This window comes from Benincasa hispida, chromosome 3 (assembly GCF_009727055.1).
Source record: "Benincasa hispida cultivar B227 chromosome 3, ASM972705v1, whole genome shotgun sequence".
Taxonomy (NCBI): Eukaryota; Viridiplantae; Streptophyta; class Magnoliopsida; order Cucurbitales; family Cucurbitaceae; genus Benincasa; species Benincasa hispida.
In genome coordinates, this window is record NC_052351.1 from 68,391,299 (window position 1) to 68,419,035 (window position 27,737).

Sequence of the window (27,737 nt, forward strand, 5' to 3'; positions counted from 1 at the left end):
TACTCGGTTTTACCCCTAAAATGGGAGGCTCATTGAGCTGGCGCTGTTGAGCCAACCTTCACCCATGAAAATTTAAGGATAATCCCGAATAAACATGAGTTCATAGTTCGCTCAGGATTAAAGTCAATTTACCTAGGCCATCGCTTTGAAATAGTCAGTCTTAAACAGTAAACAACGTTATAAAGTAAGAGTGACTTAATTCTTGGTCCGATCTTATGCAAACTCATTGCATATAACGCCCCCACTCCTCATGTCAATACATGAACGAATCAGAATCACTTCGTTTGTAGCACTTTACAACGAATTGTAACAACTACAGAGAGGACCGCATTTTATAGTGTTACCAAAGTAAGTTACCCAGCCCTATAGACCGTTTTAGCTATTTACTGATCTTGATCTACTTTTATGTCTCTACATAAAGTTAATGTATTCAAATAATAGCCATGGATATTTAGTTTACTGGATTTAGACTTTACAAGTGCAATTCACATATTCAACAATAGTTTTATTGATAAACATCAATAACATCTTTTTTGATATTAGAATATGTTAATTATTACAAACTACGAGTTTTAGGACATACAACCTAACAAATTAATCATTAGTTAATTTATTGGTTTATTTAATTTATTCTAAATTAGAGTTAGGGGTGCCCGAACAGTGTTTTATGATATTATTATTTTAGAATACAAGTTTTGTCTCTTTTAATAAAATTTTATTGAGAAGTATACATTACCAAGCTTGTGCATGCATGTATTGGCGTTCTAGAAGTGTAGTAGAAAATCGGGTCGTTACAATTTTAAATTACAGAAATAAATATAAATAATAATTGTAGAGAGAAGAGGTAAATTTTTTAAAAATTATTTCCTAATTTAAAATAATGACAATAAATTTAGGAAACATTTTAAACTTATTTTTAAAAATCGAATAATTAAAAAAGTAAAATACGAAATGCACCCCCCCCCCCCCCCCCCCCCCTTTTTTTTTTTTTTTTTTTTTTTTTTTTTTTTTTCTCTCTCTCTCTAAAATAAACAAGCCACTTTGTAAAATAAAATAAAAATGAATAAAAGTTGAAGGAAAACCTAACCACTTGGGTGAAAACTCCATACCTTCGTCTGTGCACCGCGCCACTTCATCATTTCTCCATCTTCTTCTCGCCGTCTCCTCCTCCGTTTCAGCAGCTCAGTGTCGCCGCCGCCTCTCTCCCGTTCACTGCCACCGTCGCTTTATTCGTTCGTGGTGCCCCAGCCTCCCTTAGCGGTTCTGCACTGATTTTACTCCATTTTTGTTACGGGTATTCTCTCAATCTCCATCCATGTCTTCCTTCTCACTTTTTTAGAAAAACTCAAATGACAACTTGTCTAATGACAGAAGGGACGTGGTTTGTGTATGCATATTTTGATTCGGCCATGAACCAGTTATCCAATTCTCTTGTAATTCCTACCTTGATTGATTGACCGAACTACTTCAACTTGGTTTGTATTTGTATATTTGTAGATTATAATTGGGAGGAGACAATTTTTTTTCTTTGAAAATTGAAATTCTCTCCCTCAATTAAACAATACAGTAATTAATGATACTTTAAATTTATGGAAATAAGAGCATGTATCCATACGTATTTCTGATTGGAATGCGAATCAATTACTGTGAGTGAGAAGTTCAAACCTGATGAAGCATGTGCCCAGACATAATTTCAATTATTAATTAGGAGTAGTTGTTTAATCCATTGGTAATGAACCAATCACCGTGTTCTATGAATGTGGATTATTTTTCTTCCGTATTGTGCCTTTTATACATTCTATAGATCTTTAGATATAGCTATAGCTATAGCTATAGATTCTATAAACTGGGGTTTTTTCCCCTCCAATTCAGTTCTCTCCTTTTCAGTTCAACTAACTACCGCAGCCCTCTCTGCTTTCTTCACAAGTCCATTTCGTTCAGCTCTTCCCTTTGTCCTCCTGTCTGCGCGAGCTCAAGCAATTCCGATACACACATATGTTTCTAAATATATGTATTATCCTGGTGAATTGTTTTTCATTCCTGATATTTGAACTTGCACATTTAAATTTATTTGGCAGGATCAAATGTTTAAATTGTTAGTAGGTCTGCTTTAGTGAAATGGGTTTGTATGATCTCCATGTTTTTTTGTAGGTATGGATAACAATTCTGTTGGGAACTCAGAAATGGTGACTGAAGCTGGATGGTATATTCTTGGTGAAAATCAGCAACATGTTGGTCCATATGCATTTTCTGAATTGCGTGGTGAGTTATGAGAACTGAACAGAACATTTCTGTATAAGCTGGTTGATATTGCTCCAAACATCACTTGTGGTTTTTGTTATTCGTTGAGGGAAATAGATGAGTTACATACTGGAGTCAGAATGTACCTTGGTACCTCATTTCATGACAACTATTTTTTTTTATCTTGTCAACTGCCGGTTGTTCCTCAAATTTACTTTCAATCTTTCTTTCTTGAATTTCAGTTGTACAAGTAAACAATAGCACGCAGTATCATGTTCAATTGGTATAAGAGCTATTGAAACATCTATTTAGTTATTTATTCGCCCTGGGCAGAGCATTTTCTAAATGGGTATCTCCTGGAGAGTACACTGGCCTGGTCTGAAGGACAAAGTGAATGGCAGCCATTATCGTCTATTCCTGGGTTGACAGTGAAAGTATATGAACAAGACTCTCATTTGTCAACTGCAGGTGAAGTCTTGTTTGTCTCATTAATTATTTATGAGTAACTAGTTTAGTCAAATAATTGTGTAATGCTCATTGACTTTTTTAGTCGCTGCCAACAACAACAATGACGATGATGAGCTTGAGAAATATCAGAAGGAAGTTGGAGAAACAGAAGCCACAGTGGAAGTGTCTAGTCCTTCTGGCAGCAGGAATTTTGGTATGGTGGAAGGTGATCTTGACAGACCTACTACACCACCAGAGGGTGAGGAGGAATTCACTGATGATGATGGGACCACATACAAGTGGGACAGGGCTCTTAGAGCCTGGGTACCTCAGGTATTATTCCTAGGAACCTTGTTCATGATGTAGGATTTCAATTTGTGGTGTCTTATGTTTACCTTAAAAGAGATGAAGTTTGAAACCGGAAATCAGTTGCCATGGCACTATAGATCCAAGTCTTCTTCCCTCACCTTTCTATTTTTCTTTTATTTTTGTTTCTTTTATGCACAGAAAGTTACAAAGGACTGGTGAGAAATTCAATCATAAACAACCGTCTTTTTTTTTTTTTTGGTATCTTCTTTTTTCCTCTTTTCTTCGTTGGTCTCCTTGTACTTTGAGCATTAGTCTTATTTCATTAATTCAATGAAAAAGTTTTGTTTCCGTTCGTTTAAAAAAAACATTCTACATAAACAGCAGCCTTTTCTTTTCTTTTGTTTTCTTTTTTTTTTAGTTCTTATAGTTTCTATTTCCTATCTTATGGATTCTTGCAGGATTTTGATCTTGGTGTACTCTTTCTTTATAGTTTGTAATCAACCAAAATTGTAATGAACAAAAAAGATTGTGGCTGAAACCCGTGTTTGAAAGGCACAAGGCGCACTGAGGCGCAATGGCCCTTTGGGGCCTTGGCACAAGGCGCATAAAAAGGCGTGAGCTTTTTTTCATGAGACGCACTATATAAAATATNCAACAAAACCTTGATGGAAAGAAATAAGGCTTAAGAAAGAATATATAAAAGATAAATAAGGTTAAAGTTATAAACAAACCGACTTGGGATGTACCAAAATTATTTTTGGTAGCAACAAAAGTTGGTTGGCAGCAAAGAAGAAGAGAGATGAAAGCTCTGCTGTTTTAGAGTCTTTTGCTCTATTTTTTGAAGAAAAAACAGAGTTGACTGTCAGACATGTGCACCCCATTTTCTTTTCTTCGTTCTTTTTAATTTTGATATAAAAAACATTAGAATACAAATATAAATTAAAAAAAAGCTAAAATAGAGAAATAAATAGCCAAATATTAAATAACTCCAAAATAAAATTAAGGAAAAAAACCTAAGCAAGTTAAAAAAAATATTAAATACCCATGAAAATAAAACATCAACAGTAAATTTCAACTGCACATTTCATGAAAGATAGAACTTTGATTTAAATATTATAGAAGTAGAAAATTTGAAAAAAGAATAAAAAATTAATTAAATGTTAATAGAATTGAAAAGAGTTGAAAATTGACATTACACATGTTAGACACGTGTAAGCACGAGAGAAACAAATGAGATTGATTTAAATATTATTTTTACTAAAAGTAACGTTTTCTAAATGTACTAAAAGTAACTTTTATAATATATTTTAAATTTTAAATAGTTTAATAATATCAAATAATTTTACAAGCCCACAGATCAAGGCATATCTTTTCAATTTCCTCTCTTCGTGCCTATCATCCCATCCACCTCCATCTCTTCTTTAGGCTTCATCCTTTTCGATTTTCTTCATTGTAAGTCCACTTTTTCACCATTTTTCTTATAACCACTGAAACCATAACGAGTTCTTCCTCGGCTTGAACATGGTAGCAGTAATCCCTAAACCTTAACGCAGCAACCATCCACGAAGAAGAATTGAAGGATAGAGGTGAAAGAGCTAGTGTGCCTCGATGCTTCTTGGAAGGCGCTGTAAGGCATGCGCCTAGCTTTTCCAAGGCGAGGCGCCATTGTTGCGAACCTAGGCGTGCCCCCGAGTGTGCCTTTCAAAACATTGGTAGAAACTGGTCATGATTGTTGGGAAAGATGTTATAAGGTGGTAGGGGAGTAGGTAGTGGTAGGAGTCCTTGGGATGTGCACATATTCTTAATTTAAACAAGTTCTTCATTAAATTAGTGAAAAGTTACAAAATATGATGCTCCCATTAGGAGTAAGTTGGACTATTGAAATATCAAAACCCCAGAGTCGTTGCAAACATTCTTAGTAAAAAATAGTTCCCTAAAATAAGGGGAACAATTACATCCAATATCGTGAAAAGCAAATGTTACTGAATAGTGAAAACAATGAATACCAAACAATGAATATCAAGAAGATGCTTTATATTTAGCTTCATCTCTCATCCCATTTAGTGAATTTTTCTTCAAGTGATCTTTGATTTCTTTTAGATTGTAATTTTGAAGTTGTTCCTCTGACAGCACTTAATCAAATCAGTTTAACTTAGCATTTGAATTGGAGTCCTCGAGTAAATCAAAGAAATAATTTGCTTGGATCCACCATCCATCACACAAGGGATGTTGAGGAGGGTGAAGGGCTTCAGATCGATCTGTTTGATTACTAGAGTGTATAAAATTTTGGCAAAAGTGTTGGCTAATTGGCTGAAGAGGGTGTTTCTGTCGACGATCTTTGAATGTCTAGGGGCTTTTGTTGCTGGAAGACAAATTCTAGATCAGGCCCTCATTGCTAACGAGGCGATTGAGGATTATAGGTCTAGGAAGAAGGAAGGAGTGATCTTAAGATTGACTTCGATAAAGCCTATGATCACGTGACTTTGAATTTTTGGATGGGGTTTTGGAGAAGAAGGGCTTTGATTACAAGTGGCAAATGTGGATGTGGGGCTGCTAGAGAAATGCGAGTTTTTCCTTTCTTATTAATGGGGGCCTTAAAGGTAAAGTGGTGGCTACTAGAGGCTTTAGACTGGGAGAACCTCTTTCCTCCTTGTTGTGGATGTTCTTAGCAAAAGCATTGGCAAGTGTGTTGAGGGCAATGTCTATGAGCCGTTTGAGGTGGGTTAAGATAGGGCTGCCCTTTCCCATCGTTAGTTTGCTGATGACACTCTTTTTTGTTCTGGAAGGGAGCAGTCGTTCTTGATTTTGAACCATATTCTTACCTTCGTTGAAGAGATGTCAAGGTTGAGAATTAATAGATGGAAGTGTAGTGTTATTATGGGGATCAACTGTGACGAGGAAAATCTTAGTAGATGTCTTGAGTTGGTGGGGTGTGATATTGATAGTCTTCCATCGTCTTACCTTGGTGTCTCTCCTTGGAGCAATCCTAAGTCTGTTTCTTTTTGGGACATTGTGTTGGATAAAGTTCGGAAGATGCTAGCTTCTTGGAAAATAAGGCTTCTTTTCTAAATTTGGTAGGCTTATCTTGATCAAATCATTCTTGAATGACATTCCTGTCTACCTTTTTTCCTTTTTTAGAGCCCCGTGTGAGCCTGAGGTGTGTAGGAATCTAGAGAGATTCATGCACGATTTTCTTTGAGAAGGATTGAGAAGCTAAAGGCAAGGGGTCCCATTTGATTAAATAGGAGGTTATCAAGAGACTGGTTTCCTTGTGGGGTCTTGAAATCGAGAATCTTAGGGCACAAAACAAAGCTTTATTAAACCAATGGTTTGTGGCATTTTTCCTTTGATCCCAATCCTTTGTGGTGTAGAATCATTGCTAATAAACATGTTCCCTATCTTTTCAAGTGGTCATCTAAGGGGGTTAAGGGTACTTTTTGGAATTTGTAGAAAGAAATTTCGAAAGAGCTCCCTTCTTTTGTCCATTTGGTTTGTTGTGTGGTCAGAGAGAGGAGGGACACGTACTTTTGGGAAGATCATTGGGTGGGGGAGAGACCTCCCTGTGCTTTGTCTCCTCTTCTGGATCATCTATTGTCCCTAATAAAGATGATCCCCATCCTTTCGAGTGGTCGTCTAAGGGTGTTAAGGGTACTTTCTGGAATTTGTAGAAAGATATTTCGAAAGAGCTCTCTTCTTTTGTCCATTTGGTTTGTTGTGTGGTCAGAGAGGGGAGAGACACATACTTCTGGGAAGATCATTGGGTGGGGGAGAGACCTCTTCGTGCTTTGTCACCTCTTCCGGATCATCTGTTGTCCCTAAAAAATCATTTTGTCGAAGATTTTATTGCGTGGACAGGGAGCTCATGTCCCTTTTCATTTGAGTTCCGTTGCTCTCTTTTCGATAGGGTGGCGACGAAGGTTGCTACATTTCTTTCTTTACTTGAGGGTTACTCCTTTGAAGAAGGAGGAGGGATGTTAATCCTTTGGATGGGTTTTCGTTAGGGGTGTGCAAGAGAACACTAATAGCCGATCCTATCCACCAAAATCGATCGAACCAAAGTTGGTTGGCCGGTCTAAGAAGCAAGGCGGTTGGAATCGATTTCCTAAGATGTAGAACTGGCTAGTCGGTCGGTCGGAGTGAAAAAATAGATGGGAAAACCGAACGACCAACTGGATTTTACACATTATTTAAAAACTTTTGAAAAACCATGCACATTCCTTGTTAGCATAATTAATGAAGGATTTGACTTGTCATAAAACTATGTGTGAAAACGATGAGCTCTAATGGTTTTGAGAAAACCACTCTTCATTTTAAATACTAAAAAAATCTTCATCTTTCTCTTCACATATTCCTAAAATCATAATTCCTGTTTGATCTCTCTTCTTTTCGCTCTCTTATTTCACTCTCATCCCATCCGATTCCTTTCCTTCTTCTCCTTCTCTCTTCTCTTTCCTTCTCAATCGGCCGCAACACCTCTACTAGCTATTGTGCCACCTCTTATATATATATCTATATATGCCCTTTTTTTCTTTAATTCTTTCTTCTCAATCTTTTTTCTTTCTTTCTTTCTCCTTTTCTCCATCGCTTATGTTTTTCTCCCTTGTTTCTTTTTACCTTTCTCTTTTCTTAGTTCGTCGGGACACAAACCGATCGACCAATTGGATGGATGGCCAGTCGGTGCCACCAATCTCCCAAAAATAAGTCAAGACCGACCGACTGAAACCGATATGTCGGTGGTTGACGTCAGTTTTAGCTCAAGACTGACTCCCACCGACTGATGATCACCCCTTGACCTAGTTTTCATGCAAGTCTTTCTTATAGTGTTTGGTTGATCCTTATTCCTTAGGAGTGTCGGTCATTGCGATGCTTTGGAGGATTAAGATTCTTAAGAAGGCGAGGTTCTTTACCTAGCACTTTACGGCCGTGTTAACAACTAACATAACACGTTGGATCTACTTGCGAGGAAGTTGCCTTCGCTTGTTGAGTCTTTTTGTTGTATTCTTTGTCTTTGGTGGAGGAAGACTTGGACCATATTTTTTGGCGTTGTGATTTTGCATGTACTGTTTGGGATTTATTCCTCTAGACGTTTGGTATGATGTATGTTCGTCATAAAAATGTTAGTGCTATGATCGAGGAGTTCCTCATCAATCCGCCTTTTAGGGAGGAGGGCCGCTTTTTATGGATGGGAGGGTGAGTGCAATTTTGTGGATCTTGTGGGGGAGCGGAATAGTTGGGTGTTTAGAGGGGTGGAAAGGGACCCTAGTGATATTAGATTCCTGGTTAGATTCCATGTTCCTCTTTGGGTTTCAATTTCAAAGGTTTTTTTTTTTTTTTTTTTTGTAATTATTCTATAGACATTATTTTGTATAGTTGGAGTCCTTTTTTGGTAGAGGGAGTCCCTTTTTTGTGGGCTTGACTTTTGTATGCCCATGTATTCTTTCATTTTTTTTCTCGATGAAAGTTCTTATTAAAAAAAAATGTTCCCATTTGGGTATCGATTTTGTAAACCTTTTGTAATCATTTAATAGGTACTATTTTGTATGGTTGGAGTTCCTTTCTTTTGTGGGATTCTCCTTTTTGTGGGCTTGGTTTTTTATTTGACCTTGTATTCTTTCATTTTTTTTCTCCATTAAAGTCGTTATATAAAAAAAACAGTTTTTTTTACAAGATATGAAAATTCTTCACCAATGCTCAACGGTACAGTCGGGAGGAAAACAATAAAAGAACAAACAGAATCATGAGAAAGCATAAACATAAAAAATTATGAAGGAAAGATAAAAGCATGATTAAGGAAACCTAACAGAATATAGTATTCGGAGTGTGAAACTTGGACTTGTGAGAAAAGCAATAAAAGAACAGCAACAAATCATGAGAAAGCATAAACATAAAAAACTATGAAGGAAAGATAAAAGCATGATTAAAGAAACCTAATAGAATTTTGTAGTCAGGAGCGCGAAACTCGGACTCTTGTAGTCTATTTGGTTTGTGTAACTTCGAGAAGCTGAACTTCATGTAGATCTGATTTTTGAATAATTTTGAATGATCTATCCATTTGTTTGTACAATGCTTGAGTAGTATCAAACACAGATATAATTTTGAATGACCTGACTTTTAACAGGATGATGCATTTTTTAAACATGAGCAATATGGGCCCGAAGAGATGACTTTCATGCAAGAAGAAGAAGTATTTCCACAGCTTGAAGCGGATGCTCCTTGCACCTCCATCAAGGAAGAAGGTGATTCTGTTCCTTCCACCTCCATCAAGGAAGAAGATCATGTCACAAAAGAAGCCAACGGAAAAAGTGAGGACATTGAGACCAAAAAGAATGGGAAGAGAAAATTGTCTGGCAATCAAGTTGAAAAAAAGGTTTTTCCTTGCATTGTATCGACAATCTATTTATGAGGGTAGATGAGGGGCCACTCTAGAAAAATTATTTGCTATTCTAACTCGATTTTTCTTTCTGCTTAATGAATGCCTTCTGCAGGAAGCAAATAAAGGTCCTGATGGTTGGTTTGAACTAAAAATAAATACACATGTTTACGTAACAGGGTTGCCAGAGGATGTTACTATTGACGAAGTATGTTTTAGGAATGTACTAATAATTGTTGTATCTTTGAGCATTGTTTTCATAGGATGATGTAACTTTTTGTTTTATGTTGCAGGTCGTGGAAGTTTTTTCGAAGTGTGGAATAATAAAGGAGGTATTTATAGTTTGACATGCTATGCTTACATGAGTGGATAAATTCAATGTATGGTTGTCCTGGTTGTGTTGACTCCATATTTGATACATATTTTATTTTAAGGAAACGATGAATTTTGGCCCTAAGCTTGTCCATTGTATCAATTTGGACCCTAAAAAAAAAGAAAAAAAGAAAAAAAAGAAACTTACCAACAGCGCTCACTTACTTAGCTTCTACTCATTATCATCATAGTTAATGCCAAGTACCTAACACTTAACTATGTTAACCTTTAAACCTGAAATAGGCTGAAAAAATGACTTGGATTAACAAAGGCTATTTTTCCAAAGAGATGAAAATTGTATCATTGGGACATTGGCAACTAAAGATAAGACTGGTAACCTATCTCGTTCACCTGAATTCCCTCCAGAATGTTAATCTCCATACCTCTCAACACTATTCTTCTCAAAACGTTCCTTTGAGCCCCCAGTGGCATGAATGCTATCTCAGGGCTTACCATTGTCTCAAGCACCTTGACCTAGCTTTGATTGATCACAGGTGATCTCTTTGTCTCAATCCCTTGCCACTGCATTACATTGAAACATCAAGCATACGTTAACTAGTTTAATGGATTATTACACTGATCACCCTTTTTTACCGAGACAAATCCAATTCTTTAAGAGAGAATTCAGACATCTTTTATCAAAGCATTCCACAATAGTTCAAGAAGCCAAACTTTAAAAAAAAAAAAAATCCAAAATTGCGTCCATGTGTGCCTTTTCCTTTCTGCCACCACCATCTCATGACTTGGAATTGAACCAATCAAGCTTCTTGCCCTTCAGTAGATCATGAGTGGGTCCTGCGAAATTTCTAGGGCCTATATAGGATTAGGTCTAGAGTGTAGATAGAGTCAAATTGCAAGGATCATACAAATACATTGGCCCGAACCCTTTTGAATGAGTTGGCTACATCCGACATGGTATGGCTATGATATTATGCATGTGTAGATCCTAAAAAACATAGAGGTTGAAATTAAAACTAGCCCACGCTCCCACAGTTCCACGTTAATTGAAGTTCAATTTTTTCTCACCACAAATAACCAATTTTTTTTCATTCAGCCATATCCGAGAAGCAAAAAGATGGTAGTCCCCAAACTAAATTTCTTGTTTCAGGAACAACCCATAAATTATCCAATGTAGTTATAGCTTTTCTATTTAATCTTGATTCTTTGAAAAGTTCCATCCATTTTTCAGATCTTAAGTCTATCAATCTTCATTGTTTGAGAAGTTTCATGCTTCCTCTAGTTTTCTGTGAGGTCTCTACCTCACTATTGATATTCGAATATGATAATAGAACCAAAATACAGGCGAAACAAGTTTGAAATACTGTGTCACAAGATACCTACAGCCGACTAAGAGGGTTGCTCTCTCCTCCAAGAACTATTTTCATACACAAAATTCAAAGATAACTAACCCTAACACAAAAGAAGGTATAAATACCAACATTCCTCCGATACAAGTACTAGTGGGCCCAACCCTCTATCCTTCTACCATGGGTGTAAACCCCTTTTTACCCCTTCTCTTATATACATTCTTAATGGTTGGTCTAACACTACCCCCGTTCAGAGGAACCACCTTGGCCTCAAGGGGGAAATCTGAAAATTGTTGCTTGAATAATGCATGGGATTCCCATGTTGCTTCATGATCTGCTTGCCCCTTCCACTTGACGAGGCATTTCCACTTCTGTTCAACTTCATTCCAACGCATCTGAGAAACTTTACTCGGTTCCAAGATCCATTCTAATTCATCATTTAGGAGAGATATGTCCGACTGCACCACGTGGTGGCTCCCAATGGACTTCTTTAATTGAGAGACATGGAATACTGGGTCGTTTGGGCCATGGACGGCAGGTCCAATAAGTATGCCAGCTCACCGACGCATCCCATAATATGGAAAGGACCAAAAGATTTTGGTGTCAGCTTCTCACAATGTTTCTTTGCTAAAGACTTCTGGCGATAAGGGCGAATTTTCAAATAGACCCAGTCTCTCGTTTCAAATTGTACGTCACGACGATGGGCATCAACAAATTTTTTCATTTGATTTCGTGTGTGATTCAAATGGTCCTTCATAGGCACTAAGACCTCATCTCTTGTCTGTAACTGTTGCTCAACTGAGTAATTCGTTGTTCTCTTTGGCTGTCCGTATGATATGATCAGGGGTGGAGCTTGCCCATACAACACCTGATAGGGAGTAGTTTAGAGCGACGTGTGGTACGATTTATTGTACCAATATTTAGCCCAAGGTAAATTGTCATTCAGGGCTTTAGCTTCTCACTACACAAACAATGCCAATAGAGCTCCAAACTCTTGTTAACTATCTTCGTTTGTTCATTCCTTTGAGGGTGATACGTCGTACTTCGCTTCAATTGGGTACCCTGCATCCAGAGAAGTTCCTTCCAAAAATGACTGAGGAAAACTCGGTCACTGTCCGTCACAATAGACTTGGGGTACCCGTGGTGGCGCACCACTTCCCTCACAAACAATGTGGCTAGCGTCTTTGCGGAGTATGGGTGGGCCAGGGCTATGAAGTGTGCGTACTTGCTTAGCCGATCCACCACGACAAAAATAACCTCGGATCCTTTCGAGCAAGGTAGACCCTCCACAAAATCCATAGATATATCTTCCCATGTTTGGTTGGGAATGGGCAACGGTTGTAATAACCCAGTTGGAGAAAGAGCTTGTGTTTTATTTCTTTGGCAGATCGCACATTCGGCCATGTGTTTCTTCATATCCGACTTCATTCCTTCCCAATACAACTTTGCAGATAGTCGCTTGTATGTTTTCAAGTATCTCGAATGGCTAGCAATAACCGAGTTATGGAAAGTGTGGAGTATTGTGGGCAGTAGACAAGAAGTGCGCGAAAGAACCAGGCGCCCTCTACAAAATAAACCGACTTTTCCTTGGCCGTCGGCGATAATTGTTGGCTAAAAAAGGGTATGGGCCTCTTCTTTTGAGATAGAGCCGCCCCTAGTCCAGTTCCCAAGGCATCCATCTCATTCTTGAAAGAGGCTGATATTTGGTAGAGCTAAAACGGGCATCGTGATCATGGCCTTCTTTAAGGCTTCAAATGCCTCAGTAGCCTCCTCAGACCAAACGAATCCATTCTTTTTGGTCAATCGTGTTAACGGTGTGGCTATGGCCCCATAATTGGCCACAAAGCGTCTGTAATATCTGGTTAGGCCTAGAAATCCCCTCAATTCCTTCACACTCTGCGGAATGGGCCATTGCACCATGGCACGAACTTTTTCCTCATCGGCTTCCACCCCTCTGGCCAATACCCAATGTCCTAGATACTCAATTCTATCTTTCGCAAACTGGCACTTCTTATTCGCGTACAAACAATGCTCATGGAGGAGTCAAAAAACTACAATCAAGTGTTCCAGATGTGTCGCCATGTCAATGTTGTACACCAGAATATCATCGAAGAAAACGAGTAAGAATTTACGAAGGTAGGGACGAAAAACCTGATTCATGAGTGCTTGAAACCTTGCCAGGGCGTTGGTTAACCCAAATGGCATGACGAGGAATTCATAATGGCCCTCGTGCGTTCTGAATGTGGTCTTCCCCACATCTTCCTGTTGCTTTCGTATCGGGTGGTATCTCGATTTCAGATCTATTTTGGAGAAAATTCGAGCACCATTGAGCTCGTCCAATAGCTCGTCAATCATGGGAATAGAGAACTTGTTCGGTATCGTGGCTCGGTTAAACGCTCGATAGTCTTCACAAAAATGCCAACTCCCATCTTTTTCCTTTACTACAATCACGGGGCTCAAGAAAGGACTAATGCTCGGCTGTATGATCCTTGAAGTCATCATCTTGTCGATCAACCTTTCTATTTCCGTTTTTGTGCATGTGGATAGCTGGTCTTACATTGATCGAGTCAGTGTTTGCTTTTAATTGAATGCGGTGGTCTATTTGTCGCACTAGAGGTAACCCATCGGGCATATCGAACACATCTTCAAACTCCGCTTGTACAAGTCAAGCTCGGGCTGGAGTTCCGCTATGGTGTCAGTGAGCATGAGTTCCCGGTTTTCACGTGGGATTCCCATGGCTTAAAAATCAATCAAGAACCCTTGATCATCCAGATGCCACGTCTTGGCTAACATCGTAAGTGAAATTTCCATGCAGGCTAATGTTGGGTTCCCCTTGACCATCACTTTAGACTCTCCCACTGCGAACATCATGGTGAGTTCCTTCCAATCCGCCGTCATTGCTCCTTGCTTGCGAAGCCATTGAATGCCCAAAACCATGTCTAAATTACCCAATTCCAATGGTAGAAAGTCGTCTACGAACGTGAGTTCCGGTAGGCTAACGATGACTCCTCTACACATTTAGGCCTTGTATGGCTTCCCTCGAACCCAGAATAACTCCATAGTTCGTTGTCTTCGTCAAAGGAAGGTTGAGGAGCTCCACTATGCATACGGTGATAAAGTTATGGGTCGCACCTCAATCCACCATCACAATGATTTCTTGACCCTCTACGACACCTTTCAACTTAAATGTTACCGGAGTGGTAAGCCCCACCATCAAGTTCAGAGAGAGTTCTACCACCGGCTAACTTCTAACATGCAATCCTCCATGACGTCCTCCATCTTCGTGTCGTCAAGGTCGTCTGCCACCACACAGAAACATAACTCTTTGTTCTTGCAGCGATGGCCTTTGTTGAACGGCTCGTCACAACGATAACACAAACCCTTTTCCCTTCGAGCTTGCAGTTCCAAGCCTGTCCACCTGCGAAACTGAGGGTCTTGACGATTCGCTCCAGGCGTAGGGATTGAGGAAGGGATTTTTTCTGTCAACGTGACAGTACGTGTCACTATCCTGTTTGTATTCTTAGCCGTTGGTTTTTGAATTGATTTCCATTCCTTCCCCTACATTCCTTGGGCTGATTGGGCCGCTTGAATCCAATCCTCTGCTAAATTGGCCGAGGCCCATGGGCCTCATGGAGAAAACTTTCGCTCTAATCACTGGGTCCAGGCCGTTTGTAAACGTGCTCGACAAGACATCCTCTGCCAAGTCCGGCAACGGAGCCAATAGCTCTTCAAATTTCTGCACATACTTTGCCACCACACCTTGTTTGATCGCCAAAAATTGTGCGCACGGCGTTCCCCTCTGACGTGGCCAGGAATGGTCATAAATCCTCCATTTCAACTCCTTCCACGTCTTGGACTTCCTCCGATTTTCTGCCCAACGAAAAGAGTTATACTCATAATTGCTATTTTTAGTTTTTCTTTTTCGGTCAGAAGGTGTAATGTTCCGCCCGGAATAACCATCCATCTGGATCCTCTCCATTGAACATCGGCATCTCTAGCTTTTTAAACTTAATCCTCTCCTGCTGTTCCAATCCTTCCCTCAGTTGGGAGGTCTCTCCTTCTTCTGCATCATCATTCTCCTCCGATTCATTCTCTGTTTGAGGTTTCCTCTTGCCAGTGGTGACTTTGGATATCTTCGATAAACCCTGAGGACAATGGCGTTCTCCATGTATTTCCTCAAGTAGGGAGTACATTTTCTCTACTGATCTCTCCAGTGCTCCCAACCTTTGGGGTTCTTGCTTGATACTCCCGATATCAACCTCCGTCGTGCTCAACCGTTCTTCGATTCGTTTTTGTGTCATTTTCGTCTACCCCCAGGATGTTCGAACGAACTCTGATGCCACTTGTGAGGTTTCTACCTCACTATTGATATTCAAATATGATAAAAGAACCAAAATATAGGGGAAACAAGTTTGAAATACTGAGTCACAAGATTACAGCTGACTAAGTGGGCTGCTTTCTCCTCCAAGAACTATGTTCATACACAAAATTCAAGATAACTAACCCTAACACAAAAGAAGGTATGAATACCAACATTCCCCCAAACAAGTACTAGTGGGCCCAGCCCTCTATCCTTCTACCATGGGTGTAAACCCTTTTTATCCCTTCTCTTATTTACATTCTTAATGGGTGGTCTAACAGTTTCTCGTGCCACCCACCTTATAACACAAAAGTATGAAGAGGCATGCACTCATCATATCAATTTATCATTTGGAACATTGCAAAGTTATATGTGGTCACTGGTCGGGGACTGGCTGTATATCCTTATCCTCCATCTTGACTCACCCCAGTGGCGTTCCCACTGGTATCTTCATGAATATATGTCAGTATTAGATTATTCAAATTATGAAATGACATTTGAAAAAGTTTTATGGGATGCACTGGTTGGCAAAGATTCTTTATGGCTTCAGTGTGAGTGAAAGTGTATGCTATTCATTGAGACATGTTTTTGTCTGTTGAATATATGGTTCTCTTACAAATGTATTCTGTTCTTAATCTTAATTGTGGTTATTTATTTATTGTTCAGGATCCCGAAACCAAAAAACCCCGTGTTAAGTTGTATGTTGATAGAGAGACAGGGAAGAAGAAGGGTGATGCTTTAGTCTCCTATCTGAAGGTAATTGTTTTATCCTCATCTTTACCATCTACCTTTTTATTTTCCTGTCCTCCGTGTATAGTTTTCCCAAGTGATTATTGTTTGGACTCTATATGGTATACTCTGTGTTTGCTTGGATAGGAACCTTCTGTTGCTTTGGCTATGCAAATTTTGGATGGCACACCTCTTCGCCCGGGTGGAAAAATGCTAATGTCTGTTACTCAAGCTAAGTTTGAGCAAAAAGGTGTTGTTTACTCAACGATTCATTTTTTTAACATCTCTTACATTCTTTTTCTTTACTAATTAGAATTATTTGGTCTTCAATGTTGTGACAACCAAGCGCTTTGTTACTAACCTTTTGTTTCATTTGATGAACTTCCACGTGCAGGGGATAAATTTGTATCCAAAAAAGTAGACAACAAGAAGAAAAAGAAGCTAAAAAAGGTTGAAGATAAGATACTTGGCTGGGGTATGTGTTCAGTTCCCAGAATATTTTTTACTTTATTTTGTTATTGAACATGCAAATAAAATTCTGTATTTCGATTATTCATATTCTTATTCTTATTTTTATAATAATACAGTTTTGTTCATAGCATGTAAGTTAGGCCGTCCTTGTTTCTCTTGTGTACGGTTAGTGTTGTTCTAGATATTTCAGACTCTAAGAAGCTCGATCACTTATTTTAATAATTGAGAGCTGGGGTTTGAATCCTTGGATATGGATAGACATGTTTTTAGGATAGGACCCATGCTTTATGCTTTAATGATCACAACGATGGTGCCTCGCCTTGGAAAAGCGAGGCGCATGGAAGAAGGCGTGTGCCTTACAGCGTTTACTGCTGCCATGTCCAAGCCGGGGAAGCCGGGGAAGGTTTACTGCATACGCCTTACTACAGCCTTCACCTCTATCTTTCAATTCTTCTTCGTGGATGGTTACGGCATTATGGTTTAGGGTTTACTGCTGCCATGTCCAAGCCGGGGAAGAACTCGTTATGGTTGCCGGTGATTACTAGAAAAATGGTGAAAAAGTGTACTCACAGTGAAGAAAATCGAAAAGGATGAAGCCTAAAGAAGAAGATGAAGGAGGTGGATGAGATGAGAGGCACGAAGAAAGAGAGGAAATTGAAAAGACATTCTTGATCTGCGTCCTGTGGGCTTGTAAATTATTTAATATTATTAAACTATTTAAAATTTAAAATATATTATAAAAGTTACTTTTAGTACATTTAGAAAACGTTACTTTTAGTAAAAATAATATTTAAATCAATCTCATTGTTTTCTCTCATGCTTGCACGTGTCTAACATGTGTAATGTGAATATTTTCAACTCTTTTAACATTTAATTATTTTTTTATTCTTTTTTCAAATTTTCTCTTCTATAATATTTAAACCAGTGTTCTATCTTTCATGAAATGTGCAGTTGAAATTTAATGTTGATGTTTTATTTTCATGGGTATTTAATATTTTTGAATTTGCTTAGGTTTTTTTAATTTTATTTTGGAGTTATTTAATATTTGGCTATTTATTTCTCTATTTTAGTATTTTTTATTTATATTTATATATTTTTTTTGAAAAGGAAACCAGACTTTTTATTAATGCATAAAAAGAAAGTACAAGAGATGTGTACTTAAAAGAGAACGATACAAGACTCGGATCAGGAGATGCTATTTATATTTATATTCTAATGTTTTTTATATCAAAATTAAAAACAACAAAGAAGAAAATGGGGTGCACATGTCTGACAGTCATCTCTGCTTTTTATTCAAAAAATAGAGCAAAAGACTCTAAAACAGCAGCTTTCATCTCTCTTCTTTGTTGACAGCCACATTTGTTGCTCCAAAAAATAATTTTGGTACATCCCAAGTTGGTTTGTTTATAACTTTAACCTTATTTATCTTTTATATATTCTTCCTTTTTAAGTCTTATTTCTTTCCATCAAGGTTTTGTTGTGTATATACACATGTATATACTTTCATATTTTTTTATATATAGTGCGCGCTTAGGTTCTGGGGGGCCATTGTGCCTTAATGCACCTTGTGCCTTTCAAAACACTGGATACACCTTATGCTGAAGGTGTAAGAAATAATTCGTCAGCATTTCATTCGACCACTGTTGAGTGGAAAATATATGAATTTTATCGGTTGTTCATAAGGACTCTAAAAGGGAAGGGATGGGCTGGAATAAGAAAAGGTAGGTACAAATTGAGGATGGATTCATTACCATTGACCATTGGCAAAGACTTTTCTCGCACATCTCCTGCCTTCCCATCTCAGCTTCTCTTTCTTTACTTCTAAGCATCAGTTTGGGAATGGTTTCTTATAAAAAAAATCTGTTGGGAATAATTTCCCTTTTTACCTCTCCTAGAGTTCATTCGACAATAAAGAGTGTCGTGATGCTCCGATGGTCAGACATGCACCTAGAGTTCATTTGGCAATAATTTCCTGTTTGTTTACTTTGTGTAGGTGGCCGAGATGATGCACAAGTTTCAATTCCTGCAACTGTTATTCTCCGTTTCATGTTCACACCTGCTGAAATGAGGGTTAGTTCTATTATCTTTTGTGGCTTCTCCAAGAGGTTGTAACAAGTGATAATAATAGATATTTGTTATTTTATTCATTTCTTATGGTGAAACTGGAGTGGACTTCTACTAAATAATTTTTCAGTCGAGTAGCATATTGTATTTTCTAATGTCAGTTAGAAATTCAATATTCATTATTATAGTATTCTAATTTCTTAAATATAAAATTTAAAATCCTGTTTATTTATATATTATTTTTATAAATCATTAGGTATAAATGTATATATTAGTTCTAACACTTAGCCTGACATAGTTATTACCCCGTTTCGTCAACACTAGAAGCTTCCATCTACTAGCTTAGCTGGTCTATGGTGTTAGCCACCTTAATACTGCCAGTTTTTTATTTTTATTGAACATAGAATGTGTGTGTGTTCATTAATAGATGTGTTATGCATAATTTCCATGTTAAGTAGTTTCTAATTTGACTGAAAATATTTTTGGACAGATGTTAAGAGCAATTAACCTCATAATGTAGTCTAATTATGATGAAACAATTTCTGGCTCGGTTTGGAATTGTTTAATGAAAACTAGAACGTTGTATCTTGTAGGCCGATGAAAATTTAGCTTCAGAAATAGAAACAGATGTCAAGGAGGAAAGCACAAGGTTTGGTCCTGTGGATTCAGTTAAGGTAACGAACATTTTTCCCCTCTCCTTTCCAAATTTCGGTCTTTCTGTTTGTAAATTAATATTGTTTTGAAAAGCAAAATTCTATCAAGATAATGTGAATCTTTGCTGGAATTTTAGCATTTCGAAAATAAAGTTTTGGCATTTTAGGTATAAATTTATATATTAGGTACAAGAGTGCTTTGTTGATTTTTTTTATGAGAAACAGTCAGAAAAATTTCATTGATAGTATGAAATTACAAACGGGGAAATCAGCGTGAGAGATTACATAATAGTATTCTGTAGGGGTGTTTATGGGTTGGGTTGGGTTGGGTTGAAAGACTTTTTAGACCCAACCCAATTGTTCGGGTTGTAAATTTCTTCAACCAAAATAATCCTTATTAAAAAATGAACCCAACCCAACTATGAAATATTTGGATTGGGTTAGTTCGGGTTAATTGGGTTATTTATTTAAAAATTTGTTTTAAAAAGAAGCAAAACGTAAAAAATGTAAAAATCTAATTTAATTATTTTCATATATCGAATTAAGATTAACAACTCAATTTCAATTTATATAGTGAAAATTTTCTTTCTAAAGTGCAAAGAAACTACTTTTAAGAGTTGTTGAAGAATAAATTATTAAAAAAATATTGGAATTAAATAAAATTAAAATCAATACATGTATAAATAATTGTGTTATAAGTAATAAAAAAAATATTTTGAAGTTAATAATAAATTTGGGTGGTTCGAGTTGGTTCGGGTTATATTTGGTGAACCCATGAACCAATCCAACTCATAAAATTTTCATTTATTTGAATCCAACCTAAATGAGTTATAACCCAACCCAAACCACACGAGTTGGGTTGAGTTGATCGGTTTTTTGAACACCCCTATTATTCTAATGTATGGTAAGAGATGTAAGACTATAATCACAAAAAGATGGGGTGAGTTTACACCAAGTGAGAGCTGTATACAAAAGATGATAAAAAAGCGGGCGACTATCTTCAAAGACTTGATTGTTGTTGAGATAATATTTGATCTATTATTTTTATTTTATTTTTTGGTTTGGTTGGATATAGGTTTGTGAAAACCATCCACAAGGTGTGGTTCTGATAAGATTCAAGGATAGGAAGGATGCTCAGAAATGTATTGAGTTGATGAATGGCAGATGGTAATACATTTTGTTTCTTTAATTTTCTTTTTTGTTTTCAAAAGTTAAGGCTCCCTTTGGTAACCATTTGGCTAAGAATTCAACTATTGTATTTAAGAAAAATGGAAATCTAATAGACCCACCATATTTAGAAAATATGANTAAGGCTCCCTTTGGTAACCATTTGGCTAAGAATTCAACTATTGTATTTAAGAAAAATGGAAATCTAATAGACCCACCATATTTAGAAAATATGATAGAAGAATTAACAAGAAAAATAGGAAGGGGGGGGGGGGGTACAAATGTAAATGAGGAAGAGAATATAGGTAGTTAGAGGAGAATGAAGAGTGGGGACCACTATGGGGGAAAATCTGTTATTGTTGTTGCTGAATTAGTATAAAGCATGAGGTAGGGGAGAGGGATAGATATAGAAGTTTTATTTTGAATTAAGCTTGCGAGCTTGTAAGGGAGGAGGTCTCGGCTTCCTAGGCTAATTTGAGCCAAAACTGTGAATAGATAATCGAGTTCTTATCAATTTGGTATCAGAGCTGTTCCTTCTAGGGAAGGGTATGGTGAAGAAGATGGAGGCAAGATTATCAGCAGTGGAAGAGCAACTTACCTTACTACAAGTAGGGATGGAAAACAGAATGGATCAACGATTCGGGGAGATGCAACAAGTTACCGAGAATGTTATGGCAGCTAAGATCGAAGCTCTGGGAGAGACATTGGAGCAGAAAATGATTCGCGCATTGGAGGTTTGGTCGAAGAAGTCGGAAACACTCGAGGGCGAATCAGGTTCATTTGAGAAGACAATGACGGACAAAGGGAAACAGCTGACGAAAGAAGATGTCGGGGAGAGGAGAGAGGTACCGTTATTTGATATGAGATTGAGAAAGCTAGAAATTCCTATATTCAAAGGGGAAATAGGGGAAGATTCGATGGGCTGGTTTCATAGGGTTGAAAGGTATTTCGTGGTCAATCGTTTATCAAAGAAGGATAAAATCGAAGCAGCGATACTATGTTTGGAAGGGGAAGCTCTGGAATGGCATCAGTAGGAAGAGGAGAGGACGTCGATGAATACTTGGGTGAAGTTCAAAGAACAGCTCCTGCTACACTTTCTACCGGTCAAAGAAGAAGATCGGAGAGCTAAGTTCCTCACATTGAAGTAGGACGACAGTGTTCGTGCGTATCGGTGGCAGTTCGAGCAGCTATCGGGACCATTGAAGGATCTTTCAGATGAAAAGTTGGAAAGCAAATTCATCAGCGGGCTGAAGGAAGATATCCAAATCAAGATGAGAATGTTCAAACTAATTGGGCTGAAGGAGAAGATGAGGATGACCCAGATCATCGAAGATATTGAAGAAGCCCGAAGAAAGAAATGGGGCGGAGGCGACCCAAGCCCATCGAAATCCACTGGTATGTCTTCAAACTCGGGCCTCAATACCACCACGGGTCAAACAGGCCATAGCCCAAACCAAGACAGCCCGAACAATTTCTCTCAACTCGATCCGCAGTGGAGGTACGTCTTCTAACTCGGTCACACTGAAGGATGTAAATGGGAGGTCGTTCACGGTCGATGCGTTCAAACGGCTGTCCGACAGTGAGATGCAGAATCGGAGGGACAAGGGACTGTGCTATCGTTGTGACGAGAAGTATACCTCGGGGCATTGTTGCAAGAGAAAAGAATTGAGCATTCTGCTGTACCATGACGGTGAAGGGGATGAAGAGACGGACGACGCAGTGGAGGAACCAGGCGAAGTTGATATTCCAACGGCCACTACTCTGGAATCCATGGTAGTTGAGACTATCGAGCACGAAGCGGTGGAGCTTTCCTTCAATTCTTTCGAAGGAATTGACTCGCCTCGAACAATTAAGGTCAAGGGGGCTATCGGGGATAGGGATGTGGTCGTCCTCATCGATAGCGGAGCATCCCACAACTTCATTGACAGGGAGCTGGTAACGACTCTGAAATTATCGCAAACGCCCACGACAAGCTATGGAATTATGTTGGGAACAAGAACCTCAGTTAGGACGACGGGTATCTGCAAAGGGGTAATCTTTAACCTCCCTAGCCTCACAATTATTAATGATTTCTTCCCTTTACCTCTGGGCAGCGCCAATGTAGTATTGGGAGTACAGTGGCTGATAACATTGGGACGAGTTGAATGTGATTGGAGCACATCGAAAATGGATTTTCAAATCGGAGATTGGCAGGTGCATTTGAAGGGAGATCGCAGTTTGATGAAGGTCCAAATATCCCTCAAATCGATGATGAAATTGGTTAGGGAAGAAGGCCAAGGCATATTGCTCGAGTTGAATTCTCTTTTGACTGCAGCAGGGGAAGACAGAGGCCGAACAGAGGAAGGAAGCGATCCAGAAATCTGGGAAGTTCTGAAGGGATACCAGTCGGTATTTCAAACAGTAGAAGGGTTCCTCCAGTACGACACCATGAGCACCATATTGAACTAAAGCTAGGTGCTGGACCGGTGAACGACAGACCATAAAGGTACCCTCAGTTCCAGAAAGATGAGATCAAGAAATTGGTAGAAGAAATGCTCATCGTTGGGATTATCCAACCAAGTGTAAGCCCGTTCTTCAGCCCCGTGTTATTAATTAAAAAGAAGGATGGGAGCTGGCGATTTTGTGTTGACTATAGGGCCTTGAACTAAGCCACGATACCAGATAACTTCCCCATTCCGATGGTCGATGAACTTCTTGACGAATTAGCCGGAGCACAAATCTTCTTCAAAATCGACCTGAAATCCGGCTACCATCAAATTCGAGTGGCACCATCAGACATCCACAAAACGACATTCTGAACTCATGAAGGCCACTACGAGTTTCTAGTCATGTCATTTGGATTAAGGAACGTCCCATCAATGTTCCAATCAGTAATGAACGAACTCTTACACCCATATTTACGAAAATTTGTATTGGTGTTCTTCGATGATATCCTAATTTACAGTTCTTCATTATGTGATCATGTGCGCCATTTGTCCCTGGTGTTGCAAGCGTGGGAAGATAATCAGTTTATGGCCAACCTCAAGAAATGTACCTTCGCGGCCAATCAGATCGACTACTTGGGCCACATAATATCAGCTGAAGGAGTGGCTGCTAATCCCTCGAAGGTTGAGGCTATGCTGCAATGGCCCACCCCGACCACAGTGAAGCAATTAAAGGGATTTTTGGGGTTGACCGGATACTATCGCAAGTTTGTAGTTCACTCCATTGCCTTCCCATTAACACAACAACTTAAGAAGGATAAGTTACAATGGAACGAGGAAGCACAGGAGGCTTTCGAGACATTGAAGCAAAAAATGGCTCAACTCCCCACCCTCAAGCTCCCTGATTTCAACCAAGTATTCATAGTGGAAACGGACGTGTCAGGAGTAGGAGTTGGGGTGGTATTGATGCAAGAAGGACGACCAATAGCCTACTTCAGCAAAGCTCTCCCACCAATGCATCGCCTCAAAGCCGCATATGAACGAGAACTAATTGCCATAGTTATAACTGTGCAGAAATGGAGGCCCTATCTCTTGGGGAGGAAGTTCATCGTGCGGACGGATAAAAAAAGCCTCAAATTTCTGTTGGAACAACGCATCATCGCGAGAGATTATCAGAAATGGGTGGCCAAGTTGATCGGGTATGATTTTGACATTGAATACAAGAGGGGACTGGAAAATTCAGCTGTCGATGCCCTGTCTAGATTGCCTACCACGATGGAATGACTATGCTGAGCGTGATTAATTCACTTAATCCAGTAGTATTCGCTAGTCAAGTCGAGCAAGACCCGGAGCAACAAGGTGTTCGGGACAATATTTGATTGGGACAGCCGCACCCCCAAGGTTATTCACTTCAAGGAGACCTGCTATACAAGCAACGCATTGCACTGCCACCACAATCACCAACCATACCCTTGCTGCTACAAGAATTCCACAATAATCCAATCAGAGGACACAATGGGGTAGTTAAAATGTACCAACGGCTGAAGAAAGAGTTTTTCTGGAAAGGCATGAAGGCATAGGTAAGAGCCTTCGTAGGAGACTGCTCGGTTTGTCAGCAAACCAAATATTTATCACTAGCCCTCGCCAGATTGCTACACCCACTGCCTATACAAGAGCTGACTTGGGAAGATATCAGTTTGGATTTCATCGATGGCTTGCCAAAGTTCGAGGGATATAACTCCATTTTGGTGGTGGTTGACCGGCTGTCTAAGTATGCACATTTCCTTGCCCTCCGCCATCTACCACAGCAACCGTAGTTGGAATATTCCTAGAAATTGTACGACTACATGGAGTTGCTCGGAGCATAATATCGGATAGAGACAAGATATTCACTAGCCTATTCTGGGAGGAGCTATTCAAACTAATGGGGACTCAGATTAAGAGAAGCACATCATACCATCCACAAATGGATGGGCAAATGGAAGTAGTCAATCGAGGATTGGAAGTATATCTCTGTTGTTTCACCATGGAAACACCATCACAGTGGTCTAAATGGTTGGCATGGGCTGAGTACAATTACAACATATCATATCATACAGCCATCAAGCCGACACCTTATGAAATAGTATATGGTCGACCGGTACCCCCACTAGTCTATTATGAGCATGGGAATGCGATAGTAGGAGAAGTGGATGTGTTACTGAAAAATAGAGATGAAATGCTCAAGCAATTGAAGAGTACACTAGAAGCAACCCAACAATGAATGAAGGCCCTAGCAGATTCTAAACGATAGGAAGTAAATTTTGAAGTTTCGGATTGGGTATACATCAGACTCAAACCATACCGCCAAAGCTCTCTACTAGTGCACAAGCATCCAAAGTTGGCTCCACGCTACATTGGCCCTTTTCAAATCGTCCAAAGGATTGGACCAGTAGCATACAAACTAGACCTACCCCTCGATGTAAGCATACACCCCGTACTACATGTTTCACAATTGAGGAAGGTCGTAGGCACCTTACTACCGAGAATCATTGCACCACCAGCCTGGCAATTAGGAAAGCAACATAAACTCAAACCAATAGCAGTTTTGGGGATCCGGAAGATCGGCACCACCATATCATCACCCAACGATTTCGAAGTACTCATCTAATGGGGGGAAGACTTACCGATCGAAGATGCAACATGGGAAGGAGGAGCACTTATCGTTGAACAATTTCCAGACTTTCACCTTGAGGACAAGGTGGTGCTTTGGAGGAGGGTAATGATAGACCTCCTATATTTAGAAAATATGAAAGAAGAATTAACAAGAAAAATAGGAAGGGGGTACAAATGTAAATGAGGAAGAGAATATAGGTAGTTAGAGGAGAATGAAGAGTGGGGACCATTATGGGGGAAAATCTGTTATTGTTGCTGAATTAGTAAAAAGCATGAGGTAGGGGAGAGGGATAGATAATAGAAGTTTCATTTTGAATTAAGCTTGTGAGCTTGTAAGGGAGGAGGTCTCGGCTTCCTAGGCTAATTTGAGCTAAAACAGTGAATAGATAACCGAGTTCTTATCAAAATTATTGTAGGAAATGAGGAGGAAATAGATTTAATTTTCAAAAACCAAAAATAAAAAACGAAATGGTTACCAAATAGGGCTTAATTGTTTCTGGTTTAAATCTCATTTTTGATTATCTACTAAGCTTACTATCCTGACTTTCAAACTTCTAAAGTGGTTTTTTAAACTTCTGAGTGATAAATGATTTCATTTTTAATTTAATGTTTTTTAAAATTTTAATTGTTCTCTCGCAATATCTTTACTCAGTTCTCACCATCTCCGAGAAACATTTTAAAAAAGGTTTTTAAATGTTATTTTTTCTTTAATTTTCAAAATTGGGTTAGATTTTGGAAGTTGGGCAAAGTTAGAATCAAACAAAGATATTTGAGTAGTAGCATTTGTAAACTTTATTTTCAAAAACTAAAAACCAAATTGTTATCATATCTTTCATAGTCTTTAAAACTTTATACTCTAGAAACCTCACTGCTTTGGTACATATAAAATAGAGAGAGACCAAAATAGTTTTGTTTTGAAAAGTTCTGGATTGAAATGAACGGTTGAAAAATTTCAGGCCAAAAATGTACGTTTTAGAAATTTAGAAGCTAAAATGAGATTTGAACGACAACTAAACATGGCTAGTGTTAATAATGATTTGGACAGGTTTGGTGGAAGACAAATTCATGCAAGCGAGGATGATGGTTTAGTGAACCATTCTATGGTGAGGGATCTTGAAGCTGATGCTGCTCGCTTGGAGCAGTTTGGTTCTGAGCTTGAGGCTGACTAACTCTATTTTACTCTAAAAATATCCCAAATTTAGTTCACTTTTTATAATTATAATTAAGCACTATATACCTGTATGAAGACACTTACCATTTTGTACATTATTAATACTCACATTAATATGTCCCTTCTAATGTTTGCACCTAAAACTCCTCACCTGCTGTAAAGGAAAAATTTTCCCCATTATTAACTAAAAAAAAAACCTCCCCTTCTTTTGAGGCTATGTCTTTCTCCATGTAGATTAATTGTCTTTTAATATATCTATTTTTTAGATAGGAAAAAAAAAAAAAACAGTTTTTATCCCAATTTGCAGGTTATATTACTGGTGGGTGGAGTTTTTCCAATTTTAGGCCTCGGCTTTCTATACAGATAGCTTAAATAAATAGACTCTATTGTATAATTGTCTGAACTTCTCTATCTTGTCCAGCAGCTTAATGAGTTATTATTTTATCTTTTTTTTTTTTGAAACATACCCGTTGTTTACCCTATAAAATGGAAGCAAGAATCAAGAAAATGATGTATATTTGTTGTATATCGAACTATTATAAATGTAATATTTAATGTAGATATTCCTAATTTATATAGCCACAATTTCATATTTTATAAATAGTAGTGTATGGTGCGTTTGTAATACATATTATAATTGAGTTCAATGGTTTCTTTTAGGCTCCACTTGATAATCATTTTTTTTTAGAAGTTAAATGTATAGACACTACTTCCACTTCTGAATACCTTCCTTTATTACCTACCTTTTATCAATGGTTTAGAAGCCAGTTAAAATTTGAAAACTAAAAAATAGTTTTTAAAAGGTGTTTTTTGTTTTTAGAATTTGGCTAAGAATTTAACTATTATTGTAACGATCTGGCTCCTTAGGATTTATACTAGTTTGTTATCACATGTATGCATACATTTCAAATCGACACATCTTCATGATTTGGTAAAAGGTAATTAAATACTATTATTAAAAGTAAATAACTAAAATTTATTTAATAGAGTTAAAACCA

The 27,737-nt window shown here is 38.3% G+C and overlaps 1 protein-coding gene across 4 annotated transcripts; it reads left to right on the forward strand.

Moving 5' to 3' along the window:
- Positions 1 to 1,064: 1,064 nt before the first annotated feature.
- LOC120073800 (splicing factor U2AF-associated protein 2) lies at positions 1,065 to 26,956 on the forward strand. Of its 4 annotated transcripts, none has more exons than XM_039026645.1 (15): positions 1,065 to 1,294; positions 1,888 to 2,022; positions 2,152 to 2,262; positions 2,554 to 2,709; positions 2,792 to 3,021; positions 9,116 to 9,364; positions 9,483 to 9,575; positions 9,661 to 9,699; positions 16,073 to 16,162; positions 16,283 to 16,385; positions 16,530 to 16,610; positions 18,600 to 18,676; positions 19,264 to 19,344; positions 20,399 to 20,490; positions 26,614 to 26,956. In XM_039026645.1, the coding sequence occupies exons 2-15, from the start codon at positions 2,010 to 2,012 to the stop codon at positions 26,735 to 26,737; spliced, it is 1,539 nt and encodes a 512-aa protein (XP_038882573.1). In that variant the 5' UTR covers positions 1,065 to 1,294; positions 1,888 to 2,009; the 3' UTR covers positions 26,738 to 26,956. The 4 variants fall into 4 exon arrangements, with proteins under 4 accessions (XP_038882573.1, XP_038882575.1, XP_038882574.1 ...); XM_039026647.1 differs by having other exon boundaries at positions 2,575 to 2,709; positions 26,614 to 26,737; XM_039026646.1 differs by lacking the exon at positions 1,888 to 2,022 and having other exon boundaries at positions 26,614 to 26,737.
- The last annotated feature ends 781 nt before the right edge of the window (positions 26,957 to 27,737 follow it).

Bases quoted from the DNA above. Each gene is read 5' to 3' on its own strand.
- LOC120073800 (XM_039026645.1), top strand. The intron at 9,365-9,482 runs GTTTTTCCTTGC...TGCCTTCTGCAG, and splicing joins GCAATCAAGTTGAAAAAAAG to GAAGCAAATAAAGGTCCTGA. The intron at 9,576-9,660 runs GTATGTTTTAGG...TTTATGTTGCAG, and splicing joins AGGATGTTACTATTGACGAA to GTCGTGGAAGTTTTTTCGAA.